The 20,286-nt window shown below is 43.3% G+C and overlaps 1 protein-coding gene across 1 annotated transcript in view; it reads right to left on the bottom strand.

Moving 5' to 3' along the window:
- The window catches only part of lrmp (lymphoid-restricted membrane protein), a gene marked incomplete at its 5' end in the record, with an annotated part of 126,931 nt that overhangs the window by 93,306 nt on the left and 13,339 nt on the right, over positions 1 to 20,286 (bottom strand). The window contains 9 exon segments of the mRNA XM_084338439.1: positions 686 to 742; positions 3,594 to 3,671; positions 6,065 to 6,115; positions 6,489 to 6,606; positions 8,533 to 8,691; positions 9,627 to 9,698; positions 9,782 to 9,814; positions 14,395 to 14,409; positions 14,411 to 14,591. Of these exon segments, the coding sequence (XP_084194565.1) occupies positions 686 to 742; positions 3,594 to 3,671; positions 6,065 to 6,115; positions 6,489 to 6,606; positions 8,533 to 8,691; positions 9,627 to 9,698; positions 9,782 to 9,814; positions 14,395 to 14,409; positions 14,411 to 14,591 (764 nt within the window).

Below are 20,286 nucleotides of genomic sequence, written 5' to 3'. Positions count from 1 at the left end.
GGTCATTGTGTCTGTGGTGTTATGTGGAGGGAGGACATCACCACCATCATCAAGTTGATCTTGGATTTAGGAAATATTTGTATTTCAATAGGTTAGTATTAGGGGTGGGGGGGGGGGGGAAATCGATACGTAGTAGTATCACGATACTTTGCGTGGCGATACTGTATCGATACAGGGACGCCAAGTATCGATATTTAATTATTCATACGTTTTTTTTGTATAAGGAAGTTGCATTGTTCATTTCAATACCTGTAATAGTACAGTAGTCCACACACACATGTGCATTCAATTAAGTTGGAATATGACTGTAATACAAACAGTTCAGTTTGTCAGGTACATGCAACACAGATTACAGTGTTTACATCCGTCTGCTTGAGAAAATACCATGTTCTGCAATAAAAATGATTGAAGTGAGATGAACATTTTATTTTATTAGATAAAACATGTTGACAGTTTTACTTGCAGTTGAAAAAAGGTAATATATATCGCAATATTAATATCGCAATACTATCGTATTGTGACTAAAGTATCGTGCTAGTCTCGTATCGTGAGGCCTCTGGTGATTCCCACCCCTAGTCTGTATCCCTTTAGGACCTTTATAAAGAAGCGGTTTTAAAATGAGTAGATCATTAAAACCTCCACACAGGAGGAGTAAACCAGTGGGTGGTGCCAAGGTGCTGCTGACCTCTTGTATCACCGTCTCCTTGTCACTCATGACGGCGTCAAAGGAGTGGATCTGAACCTGTAGGGATGAGAGACGGACACGACAGCATGTTTACACACAAGGTACCGACACTTATTCCCTGTGGAAGAGGAATAGTTTAACGACCGTCGGTTGTGTGATAGTAACGGGTTAACCTTCTGTCGTGTGGCAGTGAACTGGGGTTAACCGGCTGTCGTGTGGCAGTGAAAGGGTTAACCTTCTGTGTATCGTCGCAGTGAAAGGGTTAACCGTTTGGTAGTGTGGCAGTGAAAGGGTTCATTTACAAAAAGGTTACAAGCATGAAAGAATGTACTGTACAGTATAGAATACCTATTGTGATCATAGCCTTCACTCTCTCCACTGTTACACCAATTAATCGTAAAGGTAGCAAAATAACAACGTTTATGTTTTCGTTCACTGAGAAACTACACAATGGCTGTGACGTGTATTAGGCGACGGCACTGAACGACAGGCGTTCTACTGGTAAGTGTAGTTCGACAAATTAAACAACTTTGTAACCCATTTTATTTCAACAAAAAATGCTTAAACAATAATGTTAGTGATAGAAGGGAACTCATTTTGTGCAAAAAATGGAAAGCTTGCCAATGTGATGGGATAGATATGATTATAGTGAAGAAGACAATTTGTATAATCCAACCTCTGTTATATTTGTAATCTTTCTTTTCAGACAGGTATTTGTCCAGACAGGATGAAGGTAGCAAAAGTGATCCCACTTTACAAAGTAGGAGATAAGCACAGCTTCACTAACTATAGACCAGTGTCATTGCTCTCACAGTTCTCGAAAGTGCTTGAAAAACTGTTTTCGCATAAGTTAGATGGTTTTGTGGAAAAGAACAAACTGCTGAGCGAAAGCCAGTATGGCTTTAGGCAAAACAGATCAACAGCGACTGCCTTAATGAATATTATTGAAGAAATAACAACAGCGACAGATAAAAGGAAATTAACAATAGGGGTGTTTATTGATTTAAAAAAGGCATTTGATACCTTAGATCATAATATTCTAATTTCTAAATTACGCTCATATGGTGTGAGAGGAATGGTTCTAGAATGGTTGAGTAGTTATCTCCACAGTAGGCAACAATATGTGCAGTTGGCAGATGTCAAATCTGAGCTCATGAAAATTGAATGTGGGGTACCGCAAGGTTCGGTTTTGGGGCCCAAACTCTTTATTTTATATATTAATGATATTTGTGATGTTTCAAAACTATTACAGTTTGTCTTGTTTGCTAATGATACCAATTTTTTTTGCTCTGGAAATAATTTAAAGGAACTAGCTGAATATATTGTGTATGAAATGACAAAGCTAAAGAAATGGTTTGATGTAAATAAGCTATCACTGAATCTGAAAAAAACTAAATTTATGATTTTTGGCAATCAAACTAGATGAAAATATAGTACTGATCATGGATGGAGTTGATATAGAGAGAGTTAATGAATTTCGTTTTCTTGGTGTGATTATGGATGATAAATTAACATGGAAATCGCACATAGCACGTTAAAAAAAAAGATGTCCAAGAGTATTTTTGTTATGAATAAAGTAAAGGATGTGTTAAAGTATGAGGCAATGAGAACACTCTACTGTTCACTCATCTCACCTTATATCAGTTATTGTGTTGAAGTATGGGGGAATACTTATGGGACCAATATAAAACCATTATATATATTACAGAAGAGGGCTGTAAGAATCACACATAGTGAGTTATCGAGAACACACAAATACATTATTTATTAAATCTAGAATAATTAAACTTGAAGACATGGTTAAGTTTCAAACAATGTTAATTATGTTTAGGGCAAGAAATAATACACTGCCAGAAAAACTACAAAATCTTTTTCATTTAGAAAGTGAGTTTAGTAGGAGAAAATACAATTTTAAACATCAGTTTGCATGTACCACACTTAAACAGATGTGTCCTTCAGTTATTGGTGTAAAGTTGTGGAATTCTCTCCATAGCGAGCTTAAGGGATGTAATAGTATATACGTATAAAATGTAGTCAGTATGAAAATCAAATGCGATCTGAATAGTGAGATGTTTTTTTATTTATTTTTTCTCTTTCTTTTATGCTTTATTCTTTATTATTATAAAAACAATTCTTGTTTAACTGTGGATTGTGTGTTTCTTGTATAATGGTATAAATTATTATTTGTGTAAATTAGGTTGTACACCGACCATTAAGTAAATACTTGTTTAGTTTAGGAATAAGGGGCAGGTAACTATAAGATTTATTCTTCTTCCTGCTCCTTTTGTCCATGGAATGATATTTATGATTGTGTAATGAAGAAACTCTGATTGTATGATTCCATGTGGCAAATAAAAACTCTGAACTGAACTGTTCATGAGGCAGAATTATTACAATAGCCGATAATACATTTTCCCAATGATACATCCCTATACGGGTGGACCGCGCCGGGAACTACACCTCCCTTATTAGGGGGTCTGAAAAGACTTCTGAAGGAGATACAGTCTGCCATATATCCTACCACACAATCTGCCAAGTCACTAAAGGTGCAGTGTGGAACCTTTACATGTAAATTAACGTCTGGTACAGTTACACAATGCCGCCAGGGGACTGCCTTCTTATTTCTCAGTATTAGTCTCTGTGCAGACATGCCCATGCTGGCGTGTGTTTTGATTGGTTCGTTTGCCAGAGCAGAAGAGCACAACAAGAAGGACAGTAGTGACGGAGTGAAAATGGTGGAAAACCCTAAGATTTGTCCAAGAAAGGTTTCTGGAGTGGCTGCTCCAGATAAAGAAGAATAAAGAAGCTTTAAAGACAGTAAGAGATCCTGCAGATCAGACTACAGACACCTGTAGTACAAAGAGACACATAGAATCTAGGACAGACAGTAAAGAGATAGTAGAGTTACCTGCAGGTCGGTGTTCATTTCACATAGTTCCACCATTTTCCTCTGAAGCTCATCAATCTCCATGGTAACCTTATGGTTCTGGGGGAGGGACGGGCGGATGGACAAAATACCATTAGGAGCCAATCACAGCCTTTCTGCCACAGAATGTTATTATGTGTGTCAGCCGGACTTTTATTTTTATTTTTTATTATTATCTTTACCCCCCTCCTTTTTCCGATTTTTCTCCCATCCCACTGTTAGTCGTTATGCCAATTCCCAACCCCCTTCCTGGTTGTTGCGTGCGCGCACCCCCCCCCCCCCCCCCCCCTACTGTTGGTCCGGGAGGCCGGAGACTGTCCCATGCTTTCCTCCGACGCATGTGCAGTCAGCCTGGCAGCGCAGATTCTCACCGGGAGAGTGTAACGTGTGGAAGGTCACACTACCTCTCTCCAGATCCTACCCTCGCTGTGCAGGCGCCCCGACCGAACTGTAGGGGTCGCTGTCCACAACGCCCAGGACCCACCCACGGCTCCCCTCCCCCTAACTCAGCCAAACGAGTTAGTATAGCGATCAGCCCGAGCCAAGGCAACGCTGACTCTCCGGGAGTCGAGACCGCAGCCTCTTGCATTGGTGACGAGCACAATCTCCGCTACGCCACCTGAACGCCCCGTCAGCCGGACCTTTTAAAGAATATAAAGGAAGACATCAAAAGATGGACAGTCTTGCCTTTATCCCTATGGGGTAGATCTGATGTTATACAAATGTGTTTGTTACCAAGGCTAGCTTTTTTGATGTCTTCTATACCATTAAAGTTCCCTCCTAGTTGGTTCAAATAAATAAATCAATAAATAAATGTCTGGCTTCATATGGAACAACAAAAAACCTAGGATCAGCCATAAAAAGATTAATAAAACTGCGAAGTAGTGGAGGAATAGGACTACCAGATATCCACCAGTATTACATAGCCATAGCATATAATTCAATCTTGCAGTGGGTTTACAATAGTGCGAGACAGATTGGCAGCTGGGAATGGCTAGAAGAACAAATTCACTCAATTCAAAATCACTCCCAGACTGGACAATCCGTTGTTAGAATGTTCATGTGAAATAGTGAATATCTTACATAAACGCGTGGCCTTCAGTGGATATTCCTTACCATCAAAAATTATTTATGGCAACACCATAATAGAAAACAGGTGGGACAAGTGATGGAAAGTGGAAATATGGTACCTTTTAATTAATTGAAAACAGTTTGGGCTGAAAGACACAGAATTTGCATCTTATTTACAAATAAAATCCGTTATTAAATAAGTTCCGTCTAAAGGCATAGATATAGGAACAAATAAAGTATTGGAAGAGAAAGTAATGGGAATTACAGACAGGCTATACATTGCGGAGACGATGCCTTTCCTATCATGTTCAACCACCCCCGATGCCAATACCAAAACTAAAGTCCAATGGGAGCGAGACATGGGTATACCCATATCTGAAACACAATGGGAAGCAGCACTTAGGAATAGTACTAAAATATCCAATCGTGTTAGATATAAAATGTTACAATTAAAGATACTACACAGGGCCTATAACACCCTGTACATTGAATACAATGTATCACACACACTACCCAAATTGTGCTGGCATTGCTGTGGTACTGCCCGCTTGTTAAGCAATTTTGGTTCGACATTGCGGAGGACCCGTCAGTTACTCTTCAAACTGACATCAAGCCCGGCCCACTGCTCAAGCAAACATCTTACAAAGTATTGTAGCATTGGCCTTTTTAGCAGCCAAACAAACCATTTTATTGAACTGGAAAGAACGCAAACCAAACTGCTTCAGTTTGGAGAACTGGCGCAAGGAGTTCATGGACTTGTCATCATCAATGGAACAGGCTGTGTCAAGAGAGTGATCGGCCCGATGGCCTTCAAGGTGCCTGGAACTTTATTAGATCATATCTTGAATACGTTTGTGTACTACTGAACCTTTGTAATACTCTGCAACCCCCCTCACTTTGTTTTGTGTTGGTCTCGTCAGGTTTGTATCGTCTTGTTAGGTATTGTGAAAAACATTTTAAATAATAATTTGGACTTTTTCTTTTTTTTTTTAATAATGATGAAAATATTATATAACTATCAGAGATAGTTGGATGACAAAGAATGTAATGTGGAGCTGGGAGGAAGGACTGGTTATCTGGCTCAACTACCGACCCATCCAGTCTCGATCCAGATATGAATCATGCAGTAGTGGAACATGTCCTTCCGAGTTATGTTACAGTAAGTTAATGTGAATCTTCCGAGTGCCTCCAAGAACAGACTTTTCGGTGACAGCCAATGTTGTACATTTAGTAGAGCAAATTCATACGACTAGAAAATGTTAATGTTCTAAATCACCTGAAAGCACAAAATGTCTGCCGTCTTAAACTATGACATGGACGGAACATTTTAAAACACAACTTTAAAATAGATTTGAAAATGACATTCATCTGAAGTACAGTACCTCTTCCTGAAGAGAAGCGATCTTAGCGATAAGACTCTGGTTCTCTCTTTCCTGGAGGACAACATTCATGAACAGAAACCAGAAATGTGAGAGTTTTGTTCCCAAAATGATGAAGATAATCCACCTACCGGTATTCCTACAAAATGATTGTTAGTGTGAAAGTAAAACATATTTTCCCAGTTATTAACACTCTTCAAATCTTTACTCATCTGCATTCATGAAATGTGAAGCAATGTATTTGCATAATTTCTGCAAACCCCCACCTCCTAGTGTTGCTCTATCAAACAAATATTAAAAGATTTACTTTCACCGGATTGCCACAAGAAGATTAAAGCAACAGTGCCCTCCAGTGCTCAGGGTAGCTTGTGACAGCATTATAAGTTCCCAAACAACGGTGGGATGTTATCCAAGGGTCTGGACTGACCATGTGTTTGCTGTGAGCTGAGACACGGGCCCGGTCCTCCTCGGTACAAGTCAGAGTCACCTTCATCTCCTCCACCTCCTCCTTCAGAAGGCTCTCCTTCTGGGCCTGCTGCTGGACGCTGCAGAGGGGGAAGGGGGTTTGAGGTCAGCGCCATGTGACGGAAATATAACCAAGTGCCTTCTACTAACCATTGAATATTGTACATCGACTTCTTTCTGAGCCAGTTGTTAGCTAGTGCTTCCAATTAAGAACCTGTCGTACGTTGTGTATCAAGTAGGGCTGGGCAATATGGCAAAAAATCATATCGCGATAACGATATGATAATGTTATCATATTTCTCTATATCGATAATTATCGAAAATTGTTATAAGTATATAAAAAAAAAAAAAAACAGATGTTTATTTTGCAGCAATTCTTTGTCATTGCCGCCATCTTTAGTGTTACATCCCCTCACACTCCAGTTCTCAGGCTGCAGCTGGTTTAAAAGCTAAAGTAAACCGGCTTCTCTGCTGGCTGTGGCTCCAGAGGAGTTGAACAGTTCTGGCTCTGCTAGTTTCTTTTCTATCTTTTGGCGCTTTTTTGGTGGACAAACCACCGCACATGTGCACCGTGACTCGTGACTGGAGTCTAGCTCTGCTAGCACACATAGCCTACTGTGTACAGACTGTTTCAAACTGTATTTTACATTAGATAGCAAACAAAATAAATGGACAAGCGAAAAATAAATCTCAATTTGGTCAGTATTGTCATTTGGACAAGCAAAGCCATTACTTTAAGTTGCAGGCAAGAAAGACAAGTCTGTGCACTGTCTCTGGTTTTAAAACTGCCCTGTTGCAGGTCAAAAATAAATAAAAAAAATTATTAAAAAAAAAAAGAAAAAAAAGTATTTTTTTTTAATTTCGATATTCGATATTGATTATTAAAATATATTGCGATATTTATCGTTATCGTTATATCGCCCAGCCCTAGTATCAAGAGGTCTTTCTGGACCACCTGGAGGGCGAAGGCACATGAGACGGGAAGACACAGGGGAACATGGGGAGACATGTCTAAAGGTGGCCCAGTTCATCAGAATCAAGTTAAAGTTTTCATGTTTCAAGTTTCTTTAATAGTTGTCATACAGAAGTACAGAATACTTTTATACAAAATGCTTCTTACTGTTACGCTCCAGAGACTGTGCTAGACAAGATAGTATCAAATAACATAGTATAGCATGTAATTTAGAAGAAGAAAATGAGGTCACAGTGTTCGGTATAGACATATGTACAATGTTCGATGCAGAATAGACGTAACTGAGTTACCATATAATATACAATTTACTGTGCAGTGTAATAATATACAATACTATATAGTGCAAAGCAGAAATGGGATGAGGTACAATTTAGGTACAATTTACAGTAAGGTGTACGAGTTGTAGTGCAATCCTTCATCAATAAATATAAAGTGTGGGGAGTGGGTGCTACAGTGTGTTTGTTTAAAGTGGGTGTGTGCTATAAAGTGTGGGGAGTGGGTGCTACAGTGTGTTTGTTTAAAGTGGGTGTGTGCTATAAAGTGTGGGGAGTGGGTGCTACAGTGTGTTTGTTTAAAGTGGGTGTGTGCTATAAAGTATGGGGAGTGGGTGCTACAGTGTGTTTGTTTAAAGTGGGTGTGTGCTATAAAGTGTGGGGAGTGGGTGCTACAGTGTGTTTGTTTAAAGTGGGTGTGTGCTATAAAGTGTGGGGAGTGGGTGCTACAGTGTGTTTGTTTAAAGTGGGTGTGTGCTATAAAGTGTGGGGAGTGGGTGCTACAGTGTGTTTGTTTAAAGTGGGTGTGTGCTATAAAGTATCATCTGTTCGATTCCTCTACCAACAGGAACATGGGGGCAGGGGAAGTGATGGAACAACATGAAAGACAAATGAAGACGTACTAAAAGAAGACACACACAGTGCCAGAGAGAAACAAGAATACACAGAAGAGCCATAGGAGGAAGACACACTGGGGAAGCAAGGACACAGTGAGAGGTTTGTGTGTACTGTATGTGGGAGTTGGTGTTTATGAGTCGTACACCCTGGCCTGGTTGCGGAGCTCCTCGTTGTCCTCCGCTAGTCTCTGATTGGCCTCCTCCATGCCCTCCATCGCTGCCTTCATCTTCCGTACTTCCTCCTGGAGCTTCTGATTGGACAGCTGGAGGTCTGCTACACAGTAGACCAGCTCTGAGGTTTCACTGGTGATGAATGACGGACAGACACACAGACAAGATGGAGACAGTGAGCGTGTGGGACAGGAACAAATCTCAAATATATATATATATATATATATATATATATATATATATATATATATATATATATTGCATTGTTTCATTTGAATGACCCAGTATCGATTCTTAAAATCCAGAGATTGCTCTTTTAATCTATGCCCTTTTTTCAGTGGATGTGTGAAGATTTTCACTAGATGTTATTTCTTCAGATGTCTCTAGTTATCTACGGTTGTTGGAAACTTAGTTGATTAAATTATATCTTTTGACAACAATGGCAGATGCTGGTCCCCTGAAACCAGCACCATCGAGCCGGACAGAATCCATATCACGTTGAAATCAAACTGGGACCTTTTTGCTGTATCAGGAAATCAGCGCCTATACCCAGCCTGCATGCCAGGAGTCGTTACTGGTTGGACAACTAGAGGCAGGGTTCCCACAGACATTGCAAAATGTAATTCAAGGACTTACAAGTACTTTCCTAAGCACCGTTTTTTATTTAAAAAGGGGCAATTTAAAAGGATACACGCCGTTTTTTATAGAAAAAAAAATCTGATCCAATATGTCTGGCTTTAAAACCCAATTTCCAACAATTAGTTACACTTTAAATGAAAAAAAATTATATTTCTTGATTCAGAACAATTTTATCATGGATGGACAAAACTTTCAATGCGAATGGTTGATTTTAATTTCAAGGACTTTTTAAGCACCTTGTTAAAAAAATTTGCTGTTTTCAAGGAATTCCAGGCCTTTACTTTTTTTTTTTTGGTAGAAAACCAAGCACTTTAGGCACTAGGACCTTGTGCGAACCCTGAAGAGGTCTGCTACACAGCTCTGACGTCTCACTTGGAAGACACACACACACACACACACACACACACACACACACACAGTATACTTACAGATCAGCTCTGGACACCTCTCCTCCGAAGGCCTCCAGACTGCCTGAGGTCAGATTCAGCAGCGTGGATCTCCTAGCTACACCACACAACAACACACACCTGAGGTCAGATTCAGCAGCGTGGGTCTCCTGGCTACACCACACAACAACACACACCTGAGGTCAGATTCAGCCGTGTGGATCTCCTGGCTACACGACACAACACACACCTGAGGTCAGATTCAGCCGTGTGGGTCTCCTGGCTACACCACACAACACACACCTGAGGTCAGATTCAGCCGTGTGGATCTCCTAGCTACACCACACAACAACACACACCTGAGGTCAGATTCAGCAGTGTGGGTCTCCTAGCTACACCACACAACAACACACACCTGAGGTCAGATTCAGCCGTGTGGATCTCCTAGCTACACCACACAACAACACACACCTGAGGTCAGATTCAGCCGTGTGGATCTCCTAGCTACACCACACAACAACACACACCTGAGGTCAGATTCAGCCGTGTGGATCTCCTAGCTACACCACACAACAACACACACCTGAGGTCAGATTCAGCCGTGTGGATCTCCTAGCTACACCACACAACACACACCTGAGGTCAGATTCAGCCGTGTGGGTCTCCTAGCTACACCACACAACACACACCTGAGGTCAGATTCAGCCGTGTGGATCTCCTAGCTACACCACACAACACACACCTGAGGTCAGATTCAGCAGCGTGGATCTCCTAGCTACACCACACAACACACACCTGAGGTCAGATTCAGCCGTGTGGATCTCCTAGCTACACCACACGACACACACCTGAGGTCAGATTCAGCAGTGTGGGTCTCCTGGCTACACCACACAACACAACACACACACCATCAACCTTTATTTATACTCCAAAAGACAATCGGGGTCACCGTCATTTTCAATGTCGTCGAGACTTTTCAATGCACACATCGTAACAATAATACATATTAATAACCATCTACGGTATATAGTGTAAGTGAACATAGGCATAAAATCAGCACACAGATTGACAGAATAAAAAGAACAATGCATACATTGCAGATGGGTATAAAAGACAATCAAAGTAGTGCAATGTAAACGTGCAGACTTAATAAGTACAAAAGTACAATATCGCTCGAAGGCATGTGAAGTTTTGTGAACCCCCCCGCCCCCCCGGAACAGTCAGCCCCCCCCCCAAAACACCCACACATCCATCAAACACACACACACAGCTAGGGTTGGGAGTCATGTGTGTGTGTGTGTGTGTGTGTGTGTGTGTGTGTGTGTGTGTGTGTGTGTGTGTGTGCAGTGCACTCACCTTTGATTGAGTCCTCCAGAGTTAGGTCATCCGTTGGTTCTTCCCTAAAATACAAGGGAAGAAAATGTCACAGACCCCCCAATCTGAGAAGATATTTGTTGTTAGATACGACTTATTATACTCAATTTCACAACAGTCTACTGTAGGTGGTATGGTGATGTCAGAGAGAGTCAAACCTATCATTGGAGTCTCATATTCTGTCATCAGGATGAATAAAACTATGATTGGAGTCGCTTATATATTCTGTCATCAGGATAAATAAAACTATGATTGGAGTCGCTTATATATTCTGTCATCAGGATAAATAAAACTATGATTGGAGTCGCTTATATATTCTGTCATCAGGATAAATAAAACTATGATTGGAGTCGCTTATATATTCCGTCATCAGGATAAATAAAACTATGATTGGAGTCTCATATATATTCTGTCATCAGGATAAATAAAACTATGATTGGAGTCGCTTATATATTCTGTCATCAGGATAAATAAAACTATGATTGGAGTCTCTTATTCTGTGATTAGGATAAATAAAACTATGATTGGAGTCTCATATATTCCATCATTAGGATAAATAAAACTATGATTGGAGTCTCATATATCCATCATCAGGATAAATAAAACTATTCCCCATGTTTCTGGCGATCCCACTGGTACCTTGACCTTGTCGAGAACCACGGTGCTACAAGCTCTTTTTATCCAGCAGCTTTAAACGGCTACTATGGAAATGATAGCGACGGCTCCTGCTGCTACTATACAGACTAGGCTTGGGCGGTATGACGGTATTACGGTATACCAGGGTATTTCGAGATCCCGCCGGTATGATTCTCAATACCGTGACGTCACAGACTGCTATTACAGACACGGAGTTGATTGTAGTGCACAGCATGCGCCAGCAGAGAATTACGTGGCTAATCGTTCTGAGCGCTAACGTCTCTGCCTGGCTGGATGCTGGCTAACTAACGTGGCTAATCGTTCTGAGAGCTAACGTCTCTGCATGGCTGGATGCTAGCTAACTAACGTGGCTAATCGTTCTGAGAGCTAACGTCTTGCCTGGCTGGATGCTAGCTAACTAACGTGGCTAATCGTTCTGAGAGCTAACGTCTCTGCCTGGCTGGATGCTGGCTAACTAACGTGGCTAATAGTTCTGAGAGCTATCGTCTCTGCCTGACTGGTTGCTGGCTAACTAACGTGGCTAATCGTTCTGAGAGCTATCGTCTCTGCCTGGCTGGTTGCTGGCTAACTAACGTGGCTAATAGTTCTGAGAGCTAACGTCTCTGCCTGGCTGGTTGCTGGCTAACTAACGTGGCTAATCGTTCTGAGAGCTATCGTCTCTGCCTGGCTGGTTGCTGGCTAACTAACGTGGCTAATAGTTCTGAGAGCTAACGTCTCTGCCTGGCTGGTTGCTGGCTAACTAACGTGGCTAATCGTTCTGAGAGCTAACGTCTCTGCCTGGCTGGATGCTGGCTAACTAACATGGCTAATTGTTCTGAGAGCTAACGTCGGTACCTGGCTGGCTAACTGGTTATCGTTCTGTGATTTGTTTACTTGGTAACACGGCCGGGTTGCTAAGGAATTTAGGTGCGAGGTTGAAGAAAGTGCACTTTTAGGTTGAAAGAACGGCCCTAATGTCAACGTGTTTCAATATAAGCGTTATGTATGGTGATAACGAGTATATTGTCAGCTCCGCCCCCCCCCCCCCCCCCCCCCTGATGAAAATGAAAGTCATACAGTCATATACCGTATACCGGGGTATTATGTCAGCAAGGTATGACGGTATGAAACTAATTATACCGCCCAAGCCTAATACAGACTACACATATAAAATATAGTGTGTATAAAACACATCAAATAAATATAAAAACCCATTTTGAAATGCAGCGGAAACCCAACATTGTTAGAAAACAAGTCCTTTGATCTGAAAATTATGGGGACTGGGATATACCGAGGGTGCCTTGAAGGCAGAAGTACTGGAACAGGCTTTCTACTGTAGCACCACACTGCCATGTTGCATACAGATACAACTGAGGGAGGCATTGCACTAGTAGAAATATTCTCTGATGTGTCATCCTCAAACATAGCAAACACTTGCATAACTTAGCTAGAATCGACACGATTCTTAAAAAAAATATATAATAATTTAAGAAAAACACATTGGGCCAATTTCAAATCGATGAGACAAAGTCAGTGCCAAGCGTTAAGTCAATTGTGCACCAGATATTAAAAAGGCATAAACTGTCCAAAGCAATTTCTCCAATTACATGTATAGTTTTTTAAAGGGGAACTAATTTACTATTTCTTTCACTATTTGGGCACTTTTACACAATTCCTGTGAGTCTATGGAACACCTCTGTAAGGTTTTTTTCAAAAGGAAATAATTGTTTTGTATTTCTAATCAAGTACTCAAAAACAGCATTTTTCTACCTCAAGATCTTAAGCCGTTTTGAGGCTGGGCTCCAACCACTGTGTGGCCTGGTGCCAACTGCCACACCAACTGCCACATTATTATGCAGCTGAGTATATCTGACATCACAGATATGCAAATTTTCAGATGACTCAGTTCAGTGAGGGTGAATATTGTGAGAGGAGAATTGGAAGAATGCGCCAATATGAGAATTAGAGACATAGATCTTATTAATATAAGTCCACATAGCTAGGAAACAATGCTAAACACTGAAAAAGGCCATTTATAAGATAGTTCCCCTTTAAACCTTTGTTGCTTATGGCCCACTATGTTAAGACACATTGATTTTCACCAAGTTTCTAAATCGCATGTCATTCGATCGTTGCTTGGTGACAATGGGTGTGTTTCCGTGCACTTTAATAGTTCCATATCATTCAGGATACTATATTCCAATTGGCACATAATAAACACTATATCTAGCCAGAATAAGCTCATATATCCCGATTATGAGAAACCTGAACATGATGGTTGGGATACGATACGCTCATATTAGGGTTTTGTGGCGAGTTCCGTTTCCATGCCGATGCTCGCAATATTCCATTTCCTCATCAATCTCTCATTTAAGACCTTTAACTGGATATTAGCATGTATCCAGAACAACATGTGAACGGACTCGGCGTCGTCTGCTGTCCAGTAGGGTCGGGCATCGTTTGGATTTGAATGATTCCGGTTCAGATTCCGATTCTCCATATCGATTCCTGTTCTAAACGATTCTCGATTCCGATTCTTTGCAGTGCAGGTCAAAACAGGTCACAGCTTATTTCGCAGGAGTTTTTTTTTTTACGTTTTTTTCATACTATTCACATTTTCAGTCGACTCGATACAGTTTAATTTGGTTGCTGTACTGTAACTAGGGTATTCATTAACAAAGTTAAAAAATAAAAATAATTTTATTTTTTTAAAGAATCGAAATTAAGAATCGAAATGCAAATATGTTACTTCCAGAAGTTAGGAACCGGTTCCTATTAGAACCGGTTTTCGGTGCCCAACCCTGCTGTCCCAGTACCCGTTCTTGCGGCGGTCCTCGATCCACTCCTTCATGATGGCGTGGTAGGTGTCCAGGTCGATGGACACGTCCTTCTGGTCCGGGTCCAACATGTTACACAGCTCCTCCAGACCACTGTCCTCCGAGCCACGACTGGTGGTGTGACGCAGGTAGTCCACGATGTGAGACACACACACTTTACCTGGGACAGCAGAGAGGAGGAGGAGGAGGAGGAGGAGGAGGAGGAGGAGAGAGGAGAGAGGAGAGAGAGGTGGAAGAGAGAAGAGGAGACAGGCAGGAGAGGGGAAGAGAGGAGGAGGAGGAGGAGGAGGAGGAGGAGGAGGAGGAGGAGGAGAGAGAGGTGGAGGAGGAGAGAGGAGAGAGGAGGAAGAGGAGGAGGAGAGAGGAGAGAGGAGGAAGAGAAGAGAGGAGAGAGAGGTGGAGAGAGGAGAGAGGAGAGAGGAGGAAGAGGAGGAGGAGGAGAGGAGGAGGAGGAGAGAGGAGAGAGGAGGAGAGAGGTGGAGAGAGGTGGAGGAGGAGGAGAAGAGAAGAGGAGGAGGAGGAGGAGAGAGGAGGAGGAGAAGAGAGAGGTGGAAGAGAGAAGAGGAGACAGGCAGGAGAGAGGAAGAGAGGAGGAGGAGGAGGAGGAGGAGGAGGAGAGAGGAGAGAGAGGTGGAGGAGGAGAGAGGTGGAGGAGGAGGAGGAGGGAGAAGGGAGGAAGAGAGAGGAGAGAGGAGGAGAGAGGAGAGAGGAAGGAGAGAGGTAGAAAAGAGAGGAGAGAGGAGGAAGAGAGAAGAGGAGACAGGCAGGAGAGAGGAAGAGAGGAGGAGGAGGAGAGAGGTAGAAAAGAGAGGAGAGAGGAGGAAGAGCGGAGAAGGGAAGAGAAGAGAGGAGGACATAGGAAGAGAAGGAGAGAGGAAGAGAGGAGGAGGAGGAGAAGAGAGGTGGAAAAGAGAGAAGAGAGGAGGAGGAGGAGGAGGAGGAGAGAGGAGGACATGGGAAGAGAAGGAGAGAGGTGGAAGAGAGAAGAGGAGACAGGCAGGAGAGAGGAAGAGGAGGAGGAGGAGGAGGATAGAGGTAGAAAAGAGAGGAGAGAGGAGCGGAGAAGGGAAGAGAAGAGAGGAGGACATGGGAAGAGAAGGAGAGAGGTGGAAGAGAGAAGAGGAGACAGGCAGGAGAGGGGAAGAGAGGAGGAGGAGGAGGAGGAGAGAGGAGAGAGGAAGAAGAGAGGAGGAGGAGGAGGAGGAGGAGGAGAGAGGAGCGGAGAGAGGAGAGAGGAGGAGGAGGAGGAGGAGAGAGGAGCGGAGAGAGGAGAGAGGAGGAGAGAGGAGCGGAGAGCGGAGAGCGGAAGAGAAGCGAGGAGGACATAGGAAGAGAAGGAGAGAGGTGGAAGAGAGAAGAGGAGACAGGCAGGAGAGGGGAAGAGAGGAGGAGGAGGAGAGAGGTGGAGGAGGAGGAGGAGAGGAGAGAGGTGGAGGAGGAGAGAGGTGGAGGAGAGAGGAGAGAGGAGGAAGAGAAGAGAGAGGTGGAAGAGAGAAGAGGAGACAGGCAGGAGAGGGGAAGAGAGGAGGAGGAGGAGGAGGAGAGAGGAGAGAGGAAGAAGAGAGGAGGAGGAGGAGGAGGAGGAGAGAGGAGCGGAGAGAGGAGAGAGGAGGAGGAGGAGGAGGAGGAGAGAGGAGCGGAGAGAGGAGAGAGGAGGAGAGAGGAGCGGAGAGCGGAGAGCGGAAGAGAAGCGAGGAGGACATAGGAAGAGAAGGAGAGAGGTGGAAGAGAGAAGAGGAGACAGGCAGGAGAGGGGAAGAGAGGAGGAGGAGGAGAGAGGTGGAGGAGGAGGAGGAGAGAGGAGAGAGGAGGAAGAGGAGGGAGGAGAGAGGTGGAGGAGGAGAGAAGAGGAGGAGAGAAGAGGAGACAGGCAGGAGAGGGGAAGAGAGGAGGAGGAGGAGAGAGGTGGAGGAGGAGGAGGAGAGAGGAGAGAGGAGGAAGAGGAGGGAGGAGAGAGGTGGAGGAGGAGAGAAGAGGAGGAGAGAAGAGGAGACAGGCAGGAGAGAGGAAGAGAAGAGAGGAGGACATGGGAAGAGAAGGAGAGAGGTGGAAGAGAGAAGAGGAGACAGGCAGGAGAGAGGAAGAGAGGAGGAGGAGGAGGAGAGGTGGAAAAGAGAGGAGAGAGGAGGAAGAGCGGAGGAGGAGGAGGAGGAGGAGGAGGAGGAGGAGGAGAGAGGTGGAAAAGAGAGGAGAGGAGGAAGAGCGGAGAAGGGAAGATAAGCGAGGAGGACATAGGAAGAGAAGCAGATAGGTGGAAGAGAAGAGGAGACAGGCAGGAGAGAGGAAGAGAGGAGGAGGAGGAGGAGGAGAGAGGTGGAAAAGAGAGGAGAGAGGAGGAAGAGCGGAGAAGGGAAGAGAAGAGAGGACATGGGAAGAGAAGGAGAGAGGTGGAGACAGGCAGGAGAGAGGAGGAGGAGGAGGAGGAGGAGAGAGGAGAGAGGAGGACATAGGAAGAGAAGGAGAGAGGTGGAAGAGAGAAGAGGAGACGGGCAGGAGAGAGGAAGAGAGGAGGAGGAGGAGGAGAGAGGAGAGAGGAGGACATAGGAAGAGAAGGAGAGAGGTGGAAGAGAGAAGAGGAGACAGGCAGGAGAGAGGAAGAGAGGAGAGGCAGAAGAGAAACGGATGAGACATTTAATGTTGGACCTCTAGTCCCTACTTACCAGTGATGTGGTTGATCTGTGGGATCCCTCCTCAGCACAAGCCATGCTGTTCTTTAGACTGAATACCTGCAGCTCAAGCTAGTTAGCCATAAAACAAACACAAATCTAACCACAATGCACTATGTACAAGCCCTGAAATAATCACTGAAACATACTCCATAAAGCACCCAAAGCAGGATTTAAAACACTGAAACCTACTCAAGTTCAAGTGTGTTTATTAGTTGTCACAATAAAATACATGTACTTTACGGTGAAATGCTTGGTTCTGTATGAGCCCCTGAGTGTGCTTCATACTCCCCAGAACCCCCAAAGCAGGTTTAAAAACACTGAAACACTCCACAGAGCACCCAAAGCAGGTTTAAAAACACTGAAACACTCCACAGAGCACCCAGAGCAGGTTTAAAAACACTGAAACACTCCACAGAGCCCCCAGAGCAGGTTTAAAAACACTGAAACACTCCACAGAGCCCCCAGAGCAGGTTTAAAAACACTGAAACACTCCACAGAGCCCCCAGAGCAGGTTTAAAAACACTGAAACACTCCACAGAGCCCCCAGAGCAGGTTTAAAAACACTGAAACACTCCACAGAGCCCCCAGAGCAGGTTTAAAAACACTGAAACACTCCACAGAGCACCCAAAGCAGGTTTAAAAACACTGAAACTCCACAAAGCAGTTTTTCTTTCTAACCCACACAACACTGTGCAAAACCCATTAAACTGGTGATGTTACCGCCTAAAGCTCTAAAAGTCAGGGAAACCCCATTTCCCCCCATGAGTTTACCACACACCGTACCTATCTCTTTTAGAGATCAGCTACTCCTGAATATAACCATCGTTCTGAAAACCACAGAAGATACATCCTGCTTCTGAAAAAACAAAAGCACCAAACTCCTTTCCTCAAGACGATAAAATCCACTCGAAGTAAAACCATGTGACTTATTAAAAACAAATGCCATTTTTCAACGATTCTTCTGCATAATATACAAATTTGGATTATATTATAACTTTTTATATACCGGTACAGACCAAATCCTATAGATTAGTCAATATTGTTGGTTATCAGCCATAACAGAAAATGTATTATTGGTTATCAGTAGGGCTGACCCAAATGCTTTGAAGCTTCGATCGCTGATGGTAATGGTTTGAAGCATCAATTGCTGATTGTAATCCACGCTAAAATCACTATTCGACTACTTAGTTTTCTTTGTTTTTAGTCCCAAAATTAAATCATTATTTATTTATTTATTTATATCTCATTAAATCATGAGAACTTTCAGAAAACTATCATACAGTTCTCATTTAGCTTCAATTATTCGCTGATAATTACTGTTGAAGCTTTGAAACAGTCCACAAAATGGGAAGCAACAGTTGTGATTGGAGGATTAGGAAAAGAAGGCAGGCTTGATAGGTCCATTCTCATATCCCTAGGCAATTACAAATAAAACTCACTACTGAGTATTACATTCACACCAGAGCCGTTTGGTCCGCTTCAAACGCACCAGAGTTCATTTCCTCGGATAGTCCGCTTGGTTTGGGGTGGTGTGAAAGCTCATTCAAACTCTGGTGCGGACCAAAAAAGCGAACTCTGGTCCGCCTGAAAACGTAGGTCTCGGTTCGCTTCCAAGTGAAGCCTGGTGCGTACTTTTGTGGTGTGAATGCTCATCGGACCAAACGCAAGACCAAATATAGGAAGTGACCCGATAAACTGTGCATTTTTGGGGAGAAGGAAACAAAAACAAACACAGCGGCGCGCACTGCAAAACAAGCACGCGTGGAACATGTCTCGTGGACAGACGTGGGTGAATGAGGGGATAAAAGCCCCGATAGAAATATGGTCAGACGAGCTAATTAAACAACTGCTTGTGGCCACTCACAAAAACAACGAGGTGTACAAGTTGTTTAGCGAGAGAATGATGGCAATGAGCTTCAATCGAACAATGTCACATCAAAGTAAAAAAAACTGCGTCAGCATTTCAGCAATATACGAGAATAATGTATGTGTGCTGGGCTGCTTCGCAGAATAATGTGGTGTGTGTGTGTGTGTGTGTGTATGTGTGTGTATGTGTGTGTGTGCGCTGGGCTGCTTCGCAGAATAATGTGGTGTGTATGTATGTGCGCTGTAGAGCTGTCCCCGAAGCCTGTTTTGGGGATTCTATATATCCAATAGACGAGCGCGTGACATTGTTCAGAAAGTTTGGTGCACTTGACAAATTGCAGTGTGAAAGCAAACCGAACCAAATGAAGAATGCAACAATGTTGCAACTTCACCCCCGAATCGCACAAGTCCACCAAACTATATGTGAAAGCGACCTACATGAGCTTTCACACCACCCCAAACCAAGCTATCCGAGGAAACGAACTCTGGTGCGTTTAAAGCGGACCAAACAGCTCTGGTATGAATGCGACCTTAATTCAATAATTGTAATACGAGTAAATGTCGAGGAATATATTTCAGGCAACAATTTTCTTTCAAAATGGATATGATGCGTTTTGGAATTAAATCCTTCAAATTCTTTTTCACCAGGCTCTGGCCGTCATGTCAATATATACGTCATATGTGGAATCTAATCTAGTCTCTTCACTGGTCATCTTATTCTTGGACCAGGATGTGCATAGCCTAGTTCCGTTCTAAAATGTATAAAATGTAAACGCTTTTAAAAGCAGCAACAAAAATGTGCAAAAACAATTCCCAACCACATAAATAAGTCACAATTCAAGACAGTGACACAAACAGTGATCTTGCCAAACAGAACATTAACTGATAAAATGTGCTTATAGTCTCATGAAAATGATGAAAACACTGGGATGTGTGTTTGTGTAGTGTACCTATGCGCTGGGTGTGTGTGTGTGTAGTGTAGTGTACCTCTGCGCTGGGTGTCACAGGATGTGTGTGTGTGTGTGTGTAGTGTACCTCTGCGCTGGGTGTGTGTGTGTGTAGTGTAGTGTACCTCTGCACTGGGTGTGTGTGTGTGTAGTGTAGTGTACCTCTGCGCTGGGTGGGTGTGTGTGTGTGTGTGTGTGTGTGTGTGTGCAGACCCGGCGCCATGGGCGGGCATTGGGGGGCCTGGCCCGCTCACTGAGTCAGCTGTGCCCACCCTGCATTTTTTTTTTTTTTTTGTCAATCAAAGTCGACTATCCAAATGCTTAGTCGGGAACAGCCCTAGTGGGCACTGATGTCAACAACAACACTACTGAA

The sequence above is a fragment of the Notolepis coatsorum genome (assembly GCF_963971535.1).
Source record: "Notolepis coatsorum genome assembly, contig: SUPER_15_unloc_1, whole genome shotgun sequence".
Taxonomy (NCBI): domain Eukaryota; kingdom Metazoa; phylum Chordata; class Actinopteri; order Aulopiformes; family Paralepididae; genus Notolepis; species Notolepis coatsorum.
The sequence above is the reverse complement of the archived record's forward strand: the minus strand, read 5'-3'. Positions and strand labels throughout refer to the sequence as shown.